This window comes from Myxocyprinus asiaticus, chromosome 8, assembly GCF_019703515.2.
Source record: "Myxocyprinus asiaticus isolate MX2 ecotype Aquarium Trade chromosome 8, UBuf_Myxa_2, whole genome shotgun sequence".
Taxonomy (NCBI): Eukaryota; Metazoa; Chordata; class Actinopteri; order Cypriniformes; family Catostomidae; genus Myxocyprinus; species Myxocyprinus asiaticus.
In genome coordinates, this window is record NC_059351.1 from 6067718 (window position 1) to 6080897 (window position 13180).

At 38.8% G+C, this 13180-nt stretch overlaps 1 protein-coding gene and 1 pseudogene across 1 annotated transcript in view; both read right to left on the reverse strand.

The window, feature by feature from the left end:
• Positions 1–2127: 2127 nt before the first annotated feature.
• The window catches only part of LOC127445547 (high affinity choline transporter 1-like), a 54180-nt pseudogene continuing 43127 nt past the window's right edge, over positions 2128–13180 (reverse strand).
• Positions 11601–13180, reverse strand: part of LOC127444521 (uncharacterized) — a 212668-nt gene continuing 211088 nt past the window's right edge. The window contains exon 11 of the mRNA XM_051703916.1: positions 11601–11729. Coding sequence (XP_051559876.1) covers positions 11698–11729 — 32 coding nt within the window. The 3' untranslated portion in view covers positions 11601–11697. The remainder of the gene's footprint in view (positions 11730–13180) is intronic.

The following is a 13180-nucleotide window of genomic DNA, read 5'->3' on the forward strand; positions in this document are numbered from 1 at the left end:
TCAAGCTTTGGAACTGCAAATGGTGATGCTAACACTCCTCCCAAGAGAGCTTTAGAACCCATTAAAATAACTGGTGTGAAACATTACCTATCTCAGGGTTCAGCATAGTGCGAAGAGTCTTATGATGACAGTTTTTGTCCAATGACATCTGTAGCTGTACCTAGTAAGCATAAACTAATCCGCAAACTCTCAAGATCGAAATATAAACCAGAGACAGTTTAGTGGAGGCAGACCACTGCTAATAAAATGAATAGGAGAAACTGGAACGGCCAACGGATGTAGACTAGGAAGTCTCGCCTTTTACCTGAATAAAAGAGACAATCACCGTTTAGATACAGACATCACCTCTCAGTCAGCTTGAGGACACGTATGCACATTAGCTGGACCAGCCTGAAAAAAAAAGAGTTTTTTTTTTTTTTAGAATGATTTGAGCTAAAGAAGGACAACCATTAAGTCCTTTCCCACTTGCGCTAAAGCCTGTTTTAGGTACTTTTCCCAGGGAATAGTGCTTTTCGTCGCTTTCGCACCTGAGGAACAATAGTTCCTTGAAGCCATTTTAGGGTATATTTTTAGCTCCTACTCTGGCGTAGATACTTTTGGGGCATATAGGGACTGTGGCAGACTGTGTGAGGTGCTGCAGCCTGTGACTTGTCAAAAACCTATGACGCAAAAAGCAGTGAGAAAGGAGAGTAGTCCACAGCCGCCATTAGTGAACAAACTAGCTGCTAGCCTGCTACTCAGAGGATTGCACTAATTTTACAATTCTCTTAACAGAAATAACATAAAATCAACACAGTATCCAAAGAGAATCACCCATTTTGTGTGTTTGTGTGACATCATCTGAAGACATGCTTTGAGTTTTCATTGCAACTGTAGTGCGTGACAATACGGAAAATAAAGTGATTTCTGGGAAGTATTACGAGCCTGTTACTGCGTGGTCAACTTGCATCAAATTCAGTGAGTAAGCCCTTATAAAAATTTAGATTTCACTGCAAATTTACCACAAACTTGCCTCAGATTCACCACAGATAATTTTCACATGCAAAGGAGCTTTGCGGCAAACTTGTGGCAAATTATCCATTGTTGCCAAAGGTTTGCTGGAGGTTCACCACTTGTAAAGAGCTGCAAACTTCTGGCATGTTTGTGGCTAGTTTAGTATTTCAGTACAGTAATTTATGCTGAGTCCTAAAAACCTTTATTGTAAAAGACTGTGTTGATAAATAGGTTTATAGTGCAACATGTTGTCCGCTAAGTTCAGCATGTGCTGCGTGGTTAAAGAGCGTGTTCGCCACCTCGTGTCATCTCTCACTCCGGCTGCATCACGGAGCACCGCACGCATGCCTCACGCACCCAGTTTAAACTGTAACCTGAAGACACCAACTGTGTCCGAAAACTGGAAAATGCTGCCTTCAGAGGCAGTAAAGGGATGGATGAAGGTAGGATGAAATAAGATGCTTTTTAAACTGTCCAAAGAGTTCCATTTATCCAAAAACCACTGTCGTTTAAACCTAAACTAATTAGGCAGCTGCCTACATTTTCCAATGCAGCCAAATTTCGTTAAAAAAACCCCTAAACAAACAAGTGTAGCTCCGATCCCGGCATCCTCCGTCGGTGTTGTTGATTCTGTTGTTGTTGCTATTGAATCGCACATGCAAATAACATCAAAAGAAAAATTGTCGATACTAAATGACGTCACTACGAGGGTTACTTTTGTGAGTCGGAATGCAGTAGAGTAAAAGTCTCCACGGCTGTCCCGTTCCTCTTAAAAGTTCTCATCTAGAAAGTTACTAAAGGAACATTAAAAGGGCTGTAGGTGGGAAAGGGCCTTTTGTTGTCAGATGACCTTTGATAGTAATCTTGATCAACTGTTTTGGAGATTTTGGTCTTTCTCCACATCCGGTCTTCGTAAGTAGATAGGAGTTGAATTTTATGCTGCTTGTTTACATAGAAAATAGCAGCCCAGCCTGCATGGGAGCGTTTCAAAGATGAGCCAAGTGGACTGACTTGCTTGACTCTGATATATAGCCTACCTGTATCCTTTGCAGCCAACTATGTACTGATCAAAGTTTATAGTGTCAGATATATTGTTTTGGATAGGTCATGTTTTAGGCTCTGGTGTAAATGATGTTCATAAAAACTGAAAACTTTTCAAGCAAAACTTGAGAAACAGCCTGACAACACTTTGTTTAGAAGTCAGACTCATTGCTAAGGCAGCGGAGCAGCGTTGCTAGGATAATCCAGGCTATGGCACCATAGCTGTTTGAGCTTTTTAAGAAGAGAACACATAAAATCTGGGAGAAGATCAAGGTGTAGGACAGGTCAACAGCCACCATCCAGAAGACAAGAATGCTACTGTCCAGGCAGGTCAAAGCTGTTCCTATCAAACCAACCACCACCACAGTGGTCTTGATCACCCACTTCATCTCTCTGTCTGATGCCTGTAAGAAAAAAGCAGTATTAAATGCTTACTTATGTATATTGTTTAGTGCTAAAATAAATGAGATTATGTCAATTATGTCATTAAAACTCAGTGGCAGTTTAAACTCACGCTGCAGTCTTCTCACCTGTCTATGGATGATGTTCTTGTAGATGCTGTTGGAAAGTGGGAAGCAGAAGATGTTATAGCAAAGTCCATAGAGATGAAGACAGAAGTGGCCACTGCTCCAATCCCGATGACAGAGATGTAGGGGGAAGAAAGGTACTGTAGAGTGATGGGAAACACTGCTCCAGCCTCTCCACGCTCAAACGGAGAGGGGAGAACTTAACGTGTCAGGTTCCAATCTAGAAAATCTAGATATAAACACCAACACAATACATGTGAACTCTCAGTAGAAGCCTTGATTCTCATAAAGAGATATTGTGGAAAGACATTTGTTTGAAAGTGTGGCATTTTGTCTGACATACAAGACTATTCTGTTTAATACGGGTAGATTTAGCTAAAGGCTATGCTTTGTGTAATATCGAAAGACAAGGGTTGATAACTCAGTAAACTATTGACGGTATGTCATATACAACTGAGTATATGAATGTCGTACCTGTAGAGGCTGCCACAGCACCAACCAATACAGAAGGAATTGCAAGCACCAGACAAAGTGCAGAGGAAATGAGACCAGTGACCTGAGCCTGAGTGTATGATGCAGAACACAGGATCCTCTCATAGAATGGATGTAAGCCAGACCTCCCAGTGTCTTTTATCATGTAATATTCAACAGTTAGAGTTCAGCAGAACATTGGTGGTGGAAGTACATCTTCAGTTTATTTTGTGTTTTAGGCAATTCAATCCAGAATAAAATTCTTTACTGAGGATCAATGAAAACACTTGTAACAGGGTTCTTATGATGGGCAAGGAGGACGTGGGAAATGGCAGAACAGTCAACATAACTTTAATGACATAAAGAAACTGAAACCTAACATAAAACACACAGACATGCTCATACACACAGCGGCCGCGTGTCTCTCTCTGTCTCTCTCTCTCTCTCTCGAACTGGCGCCTCCGGCTTGTCTTTATTCTCCTCCCGGCTGATTAGGACAATTCAGCGCCGGGCGTGCATCCTCACAGCCCGGCCACACCCTCCTCCTCATCTCAACACTGTTTGAGGATTGCCACTTTGCAATCCAACATGGTCAATATCATATTGATATATTCAGAATATAGTGTAATATGGGCAAATGAGATGTACACATAATGTTTTGTATCCACTGGCAAGGTTGTTGGAAGATTTTTGAACTGACAAAAGGGGTCAAAAAGTCTATTTAGCAGGCAGGGTTATCGGCCAATGCAAATAATCTCAAAGGATTTCTCCTGAAGTCCACTAACATCTCCACTGTTTCAAGCGTGTTCAGCTCAAGGTGGTTGTGACCACACCAGACATCCAGCTGATCAGCCTCCTGTCTGTATGCAGACTCGTCACCGTCACGTATGAGGCCGATGACCATGGTGTCATCTGCAAACTTCAGGAGCTTGACAGTGGGGTCCTTTGCAGTGCAGTCATTTGTGTACAGGGAGACAAGCAGTGGAGAGAGAACGCATCCCTGAGGAGCACCAGTGCTAACAGTGAGGGTCCCAGATGTGAGTTTACCCAGTCTCACTAGCTGCTGCCTATCTGTCGGAAAGATGGTGATCCATCGACAGAATGGGGTGGGCACGGAGAGCTGGGTCAGTTTGGTTGAGAGAAGATCAAATATGATGGTATTGAAGGCTGAAATGAGGGCCACAAATAGGATCCTTGCATAAGTCCCAGGTCTGTCGAGTTGTTGCAGGATATAATGCAGTCCCATATTGACAGCATCATCCACAGATCTGTTTGCTCTGTTAGGGTCCAGTGATGTCCTCCCGATAGGCCAAAATCAGTCTCTCAAATGACTTCATGACCACAGATGTGAGAGCAAATGGTCTGTAGTCATTAAGACCTGTGATTTTGGGGTTTTTGGGGACCGTAATGATGGTGGAGCGTTTGAAGCAGCAGGAAACTTCACACTGCTCCAGTGATCTATAGAAGATCTGTGTGAAGATGGGGGCCAGTTGGTCAGTGCAGACTTTCAGACAGGCAGGTGAAACACTGTTTGGTCCTGAAGCTTTCCTAGACTTTTGTTTCTGAAAGACCCGACACACATCCTCCTCACAGATCATAAGTGCAAATTGAGTAGCAAGGGGTTGAAGATCAGAGCAGGGGAGGGTTGTAAACTGGGCTTTTCAAACCTGCAGTAAAACACATTCAGTTGATTAGCCATTAGTTGACACTCTACAGAGCAAGGGGGAGGTGTCTTGTACTTGGTGATGCTTTTCAGGCCTTTCCACACAGACGCAGTATCGTTGGCTGAAAACTGTAACTTCTGTAAGCATCCTCTTTGACATGACGAAGCTGTCTGAGCTTTCCTGTAAACCATGGTTTATCATTATTGAATGATAAAAATGTCCTAGTAGGGATGCATATATCCTCACAGAAACTGATATATGATGCACAGCATCTGTGAGCTCATCCAGGTCTGTGGCTGTAGCTTCAAAAACACTCCAATCAGTGCAAAGCAGGCTTGTAGTTCCAGCTCTGCTTCATTAGTCCATCTCTTTACAGTCCTTACTACAGGCTTAGCTGCTTTTAGTTTCTGCTTGAAGGTCGGGAGAAGATGAAAGAGACAGTGATCAGAGAGTCCTAAAGCTGCATGTGGGATAGAGCGATATGCATCCTTTACAGTCATGTAGCGGTGGTCCAGTATATTTCTGTCTCTGGTGGGGCATGTGATGTGATGTTTGTATTTTGGCAGTTCACAGGTGAGGTTAGCTTTATTAAAATCTCACAGAATATTTAACAAAAATTATCAGGTATGCTCTGCCAAATATTCAGCAGTTCATCCCTGATGAAACTGATTGGGAAAATGTGACAAAAAACATGACAAACAAACAAAAGTAACAAAAACTCTGGAGAGCTCCACACCGAAGCAGCCATCTGCGGCGCCATCTTGTATGAAATGTTCAGGATTACACTCATAATCCAACCTGGAATGATACATCACATAGTTAAACATGCTAACGCATGCTTACGTGAACGCACATGTGCTATGCATCTGCATTGTGCATTGTCTCTGGGGTGCTGATGTTGTTTACAGGAAATCTTGTGCCTTAAATCATCAGTTACTACCATTACTACCAGAGGTTATGCTACAAATAATCATCATCCGTTACTTTGATGGACTGGGTTGTACATTTTTTGTCATGCTCTATTTCTATCTGTCTGGAAAGTGTTTAAATGCTTGGTATTTTTATTGTGACATTGATATCACAAGAACTTCTTTGGCAAGTGCTCTCATAGACTTACCAAGTACTGTGTTCTCTACTTTTCCTTTTTATTTTGAAAAAGACATAATGGTCTAGCAATCTGGTCAGCCGATTTAATGAAAACTTCCAATACCTAATAGAATCCTATATTGTTGTAATGTTTCTAAAGTAGTGAATCAATTGACCAAATACCTTATTTTCTATCTATCAAAATGACAGAAAGCAATTTCAAATTATCCATTAATGTTTTGAAATTCTGTAAATGACAGAACATTTCTGGTTAAGGCAACCTGTCAATGCTAAACAACAGCAACCCATCCGACACCTATTAATCTGATGATAAACCTGGTTACTTTAATGAAACTGCATTTCTTTACTGTAATCCAAGCACTCCGGTCATCCAGCACAGGCTAATGTCCTATATATGGATAACATGTCCTATCAAGTCAGCTGAAAAAGCTTACTCTCCTCCCCTGCAACCTCACCAATGGGGTACCACAGGGATCAGTATGTGGACCACTACACTTTCTCTTTAGCAGCTTGCTCAGAATAGCCATCCAATCACACAAATTATCTTATTACTGCTATGCTAATGACAATGACTCAAACACATGCACAGCCACGTTCGCTCTCTGAGGGAACAGAGGGATGTGCTATCTCTCAAGATACACCAACATACTTGGTTAACCAGCATGGCTATTGGCTTTACTTGTCCACCAGCTAGACCAGCTCAAACTAGCACACACTGACCTACACTAGCATGCTGGTTAAGCTGCTCTCTTCAGGAAGGTTATGACTGAGGAACAACAAAGTTTTATACTGGTTTGATTAAATAGTAATATGGATTTGAATAATTACAGTACTAAATTCTAATGTGTGCTAATGTGTGAGTTCACCTAAGCGGACAAATGTTCTTGTTATCAGCAAGATTTCTCAGATCAGAATAGTAGTAAACTGCTCCAATTTCCATACTTCAAGTGGAAAGGGTCCATTATGGTTTTGTACTTGTTAGCCATCATGGGTTTAGTAAAGAAAAGCCCACCTACAGAAATATCAAAGAAAGAAATAAGGCAAATTTGGGGAAGAGGTTGTAGAGACTGAGCATTGCTAGTCCATTATTGCCAAAGTTTACTTGTTAATTTTATTTGTTTCAAACAAAAGCATAGCCTATAGAGATTTTCTCATAAACCAAAACTGCTAAATATTTAGCAAAACATCACAAAATCTGTGTTATGCATTTATACTGTATAACCTATATTGGAGAATAAACTAGAAAATCAAAGGAAACCAGCAGCAACAAAAAAGAGAGCAAAAACTGTTTGGACTACAAATCTACAGTTTAAAGCTGTATGACTAAATGCCAAGCATGAATAATAAAGTAATATCTTACACAAAGTCAACCACTATCACCACAATGACTCATTAAAAGAAACTTTCGATGCCTACAGATGTGCCTCTCTTGTGCTCACCAAAAAAAGAAGGGTGAAAGAAACTGGCATTAGGGCCCAAAGGGGTCCAGTTTTTGGGTTGTATGTCACTTCTGCAATACCAAGGACAAAGCCTCCACCTACCCACATGGATGCAGAGACAGGACACAATTTAGGTTCCTGTTAGAAAAGAGTATACAGTGGTAAGCTGACAGAAAAAAGGTCCATATATCTGATCTATTATTATCATATTTTGTAATTGTAGCTAAATAATTAGAAAATGTATTTATATTTGGATGGCACTTATATTTGGAAAACTTACATCTAATGTGTCTACACAGTAAACAATAAACTTAACTATTTAAATTTGGCTGTTTTGTAAATGTTGGTGATTGGTATCCCTACCTGTGAGGCTGAAAACTCACAAGGAAGTTTATGATTTGTCTGGTGAGCAGTGTAATCTCCATACGTTCCTCACTGCATTTCCATTTTATATAACTGTTTTACCCTGCCTGCAATAAAGGCAAAAGCAGGGATTTATTCACTGGCTGAGTCATGCTACAGTTTTAAGTGATGCTGACACATGTGTCAGTTGCTGGACTGCAGTAGCTGTTTGCATAATTTAAGGATTGTGTGTTTTTACTGCTTGCCAGGCCAACAGAGATGTGACAGACATTCACAGCTTTAGTGGGTGACAGTGATGGGGCAATGTCACTTATACAGACAGAACAAAAACATTTTTCACATAAAACATTTAACTGAATTCCAGTTGGAGAGCAAACATTTACCAATATTTAGCAAATGCACCATATGTAGTGATTTATATGGTCTTTTCACAAATAGGAAAATTACCTGTGATTGACAAGACAAAAAAAAAAAATAATAATAATCAAGCAAAATACAAATCTAAATCTAAGGTCAGTCTAAATCAGTTTGCATTACTCATTCACACACTCACTCACACTCTCTCACACATACAGGTTTCCACTAAAATGTCAGCTACTGTATGCCAAGCAGAGACATACAGGTGACAGCAGGTAAAAGTGTTTGCATTAAAGTTTCTCCATTAACTTTTTGCCTTGTAACCATGCATAAAATCATATGTCTAATTCTCAGGCATCCGTGGATAACCTTCAGTAGACCTATATATTCAAATATATTGAAATAAAAAAATAAAGGATGGGCTTTCAAATAATTTGTCAATATGATTGTGCTGGTGGTCACTATACTGCAGTTCTAAGCATCAGGAACAGGAACTGATTTAATTAAACTAATGCTAATGCAAGCTGATGCAACCATGATGAAAACACTGATACTCAGATTTTTGTCATCAAATAGTTAGTGAAAGGAGCTGCTAAAAGGGATAGTTCACCCAAAACTGAAAATTATCTCATAATTTTCTCAATCTCATGCCATCCCAGATGTGTATGACTTTCTTTCTTCTGCTGAACACAAACAAAGATTTTTAGAAGAATATCTCAGCTCTGTAGGTCCATACAATGCAAGTGAATGGGTGCCAAAATTTTGAAACTCCTAAATCCACATAAAGGGAACATAACAGTATGACTCAGTGGTTAAATCCATGTGTTCAGACACAATATGATAGGTGTGGGCAAGAAACAGTTCAATATTTAAGTTATTTTTGTCATAATTTCTCCCTGCCCATTAGGGAGTGGTATGCATGAAGGATGTGTCACCAAAAACAGAAGAAGAATTTAAAGTGGAAATTGACTGAGCAAGGAAGAGAATCTATAATAAAAAAAGGACTTCAGTATTGATCTTTTTCTCAACCACACCTATCATATCACTTCTGAAGATTCAACCACCAGCATCATCTGGAGTACTTTATATTTTGTCATTATGTGGATTGTGGAGCGTCAAACTTTTGGCACCCATTTACTTACATTGTGTGGACCTAAAGAGCTGAGAAATATTTCTAAAAATCTTCGATTGTGTTCAGCTGAAGAAAGAAGGGCATACACTTCTGGTATGGCATGAGTAAATTATGAGAGAATTTTCATTTTTTGGTGAACAATTCCTTAAATGTTTCCAAAATTGTCATTTTCCTTATGTGAGCATTTGAGTTTTATTCTCTATTAATTTTCCATGAGGTTTGTGATTTTTGCAAGTCTTTGATCAAAATATATTTTTAATAATAAACCATAAAAAGCCATCAAAATTAAATAGACAAAATGTACACATTAAAGCTAAAGTGTGTAACATTTTCACTGTTAAAATACTTGATCCTATCCCAACTTAATATGCAGAGACAACTCGTGAACCATAGGTTAATTTTCTTGAAAACTGTAAACACTGTGTCTCTGTGGCATTATAAATATTGCTGTTGGTTTGACAGCCTGTCCAGGCAAACACAACAACACTGACTAAACCAATGGTGTGATTTGGAGGTGGGACTATCTGTTTGTTCAACCAACAGCTGAGGGGGCTTATAAATCTGTTTAAAAACATGGATTATTTTTGCAATTTCATTTGGTGGTGCTAGTGGTGAAGGAATTATACACTTAATCTTTAAATGCTGGTTTGAGGTTATTAATAAACCTATGTTTCCCATATATTAAAGAAAAAATATTTGTTTGATCACTTTTTGTCTTACAATAACTTCTGAAAGAGTTGAAGTTTGAGCTTGACGAATGTAATCAATGTTACAATTTGTGTAAAAATTATTTAGGCCAATTGTCTTCCTGCCATGTTCTAGAAAGGGTTTAATAGTTTTATATCCATGACTGAATTTACCAGGAGCCAAGGTGGCCATAACTTGAGTAGGCTACCCACACACACTTCAACCAAGAGAGGTCCCAAAGATGCATATAGGCTAAATATTTATGTTTACCAATAGCACCTGTAGATCACTCTTAGTGTCAGTATTAAGCCTCAAATAGTACCATCATGTTAACCATTTATAACTTTTGACGTAACTAGAGGGAGGGCAGGGTGGGCAGCCACCTTAGGGCCAGGGGTGAGAAGGGGCCCGCAACGGTCGACCAAAGGAAACCATAAAAATGACCGCGGGCCCAAGGGGTGACGAAAAATGACCAAGGTCCCCCAAGGAGGGGGCCTGACATTTTCTTTGCACTGGAGCATTGTTTATGACATTTTATAAATCTGACCATAGATGGGCCTACAGAACTAACTTGTATATCTGTGAAAAGACTAAAATCACAAACACAAATGTACAAACGTACCTTTTGTAAAAAACCAATTAATATCCCTCAATACCAGAATTCCTAATAGAGTCCCAGAATACCACACTTCCATATTGTCTCTATGTAACACCACTGAGATATTCAGTGCCACAGTAATGCTACCAATCCATCCTATACTCATTTAAAGCATTATAGGATGTATATGTAGTCAATGATTACCAGCTCATGTAGATTATGTCAAAGGTTGTCCTCAGTGTTCAGTAGTCTGGATTATCCAGTTATCTAGTAGTCTCCCTGCATAGTATAAACCTTCTGGTTTCACTATAAAACAGAAACTATTATGGTGTACTCTCTACATAAGGCTTGCAAAGCTTAAAATGACTGAAGACTAGTTGTAAGCTTGGGTGACATCCAGTGAGAGCTCAGAGAGGTCAAAGGTGGTGACTTGTGTCCCAGTTGTCCCCACTGTGCCACATATCTGACCCAGTCTCTGTTCAGATGTAAACATGAGGTGGTTGCCAATATGTGCTCTCTAGCACACATGAAGTGGACACACAACCACCAGAACATGCCCTTCCAAGAGCATGTTTGTATTTTTTGCTCTTGTGGCTTTCTGTCACAGACTCATTTTTATAATATCAAGTGATAACTGACACTTTGAATTAAAGCTAGTTCTTTTCATTTGACCTCAGTCTAGGAGACAAGCAGGGTTGGGAGGGTTACTTTTGAAATGTATTCCACTACAGATTATAGAATACATGCTGTAAAATGTAATTTGTAATGTATTCTGTTAGATTACTCAAGGTCAGTAACGTATTCTAAATACTTTGGATTACTTCTTCAGCACTGGTAGATTTTTTCACTTGTTTTGACTATAAAAACTCTGCCAGTGCAGTAAGACAAAATACACATGTTAAAAATACATTCTCTGAAAAACCGAAATATCTTATGCAGTGTTGTTTCTAAAACAAGATCAATCTAACTGATCTTGTTTTAAGGATTTTTAGATATTTTTACAGGAAAACAATACAAAAATTATTATCAAGAATACAATTTTTGCCCTAATATCAAAGGTCTTACTAGAAAAAAAGAAATTATGATCCAACGTGAATTTACTTGATAAAAAATATGATCGTGCCTGGTAATGTGTGCATGTAAAATGGCTAGAAATAGCATTTTAGCTTAGCGTAAAGCTGACAATTTACACAAGGTTTATTTCTATTTCTTCTGCTCCAAACTTACTCCAAACTTACTTCTCTGTCTGCTCGTATGAATGTAACACATCATAAGAAAGTGTTTCACCGCTGTTCAAATGCACTTTGGATCACATCATTTATATGTATAAATGTTTTCCATCTGAAAGGACTAAATATTAAACTAAACAAATGACAATAAAATGCAAAGTAATCTCTTCAGTAATCAAAATACTTTTTGAATGTAACTGTATTCTAATTACCAATGATTTAAATTGTAACTGTAATGGAATACAGTTACTTATATTTTGTATTTTAAATATATAATCCCGTTACATGTATTCCGTAACCCTGGAGACAACATATGTACTGTTTAAAAGGTTGGAAAAGGCCCATCTGGCTCATCTTACCCCACTCTCCTCTACTCAAGGTTCTACATTCACATTTATTTTACTCTTGAACTTGGTCTCTTGAATTGTACACTGCAGTTCAGCTCCTGCACTGTACCTTTTGTACCTTGTAGTTCTCTAGAAGCATCTGCATGTATGACATTGAAAATAAATGGCTCACACACTCTTGGTAGTATAAAAGAATTGTTGATGTCGATGAAGGACAGGAAAGTAGCAGGCACCACTCTGGTCTTGACAATGCTGATTTAGCTGGGGAAACAGAGATGTGGAGGATGTGTTTGCTCAGGTGTAAGATGAGGGAAAACCATATAAGGTGAGGTTCTAATTTCTAAATGTACATATGTTTCATTATTATATGCAAATTAGTATCTGCTGCAGGGCTAATGATTATTATCAACTGTTTCCCCATGTACCCTTTCCCACACATATTTTTAATATTTAAAATATACAATGTTTATACTCTGTTCTACTCACACTACATGTAGCATTTGCTGCACTAGAGCTTGCAAAATATGATTTCCTTAAATAATATTACAATGTCCACTTGGAATTCTATATCTTGCATTTTTGTGTGTATTGTATGTATTTTATAGATACAATGAACTATAAACGTGCATATTTTACATATTAAATAGTGCTGATTGTGATCTTTGCAGCAACTCACAAAGTCAAGTTCTTTTTAAGTGAAGATCTGCAACATACAGTGTACTTAGAATCTGTAATGCGACATGTAAAGTCTTTCAGACACACACTAATCACTTTGGTACTGCTACAGTGCTTGTCACAGAGAGCAGGAGTTTGGCGCCCTCTGCTGTATAGAATAAAAGTTGCAGGCCGGAGAGCCCCAAAAGTGGGCGGGGTAAATCAATAAGGGGCGGGGCTACTTTAGAAGGGGTTGGGCGAACTCCAAAAAGGGGCATAACAGGCAAGATTCAGAACAGAACAATTCAGCATTCTAGTGAAGTTAGTTCTTATTTTTGTTCAAGAGTGAGCCTTCTTTATGTTCACCCACAACACATTCTTGTTTTACATGTTTGCTGTTTGCTAACATTTAATTTAGCTTTGAATTTTACAGTGTTTGTTTTGGGAAAGACATAATACAGAGGGACATTAATATTAATTTTCAAGCTCCAAGAAAATATTACAGGCCCATATAAGCACGTACATGTGTGTATAAAGTTATCTCATACAATCCAATGAATCGGCAATCTAT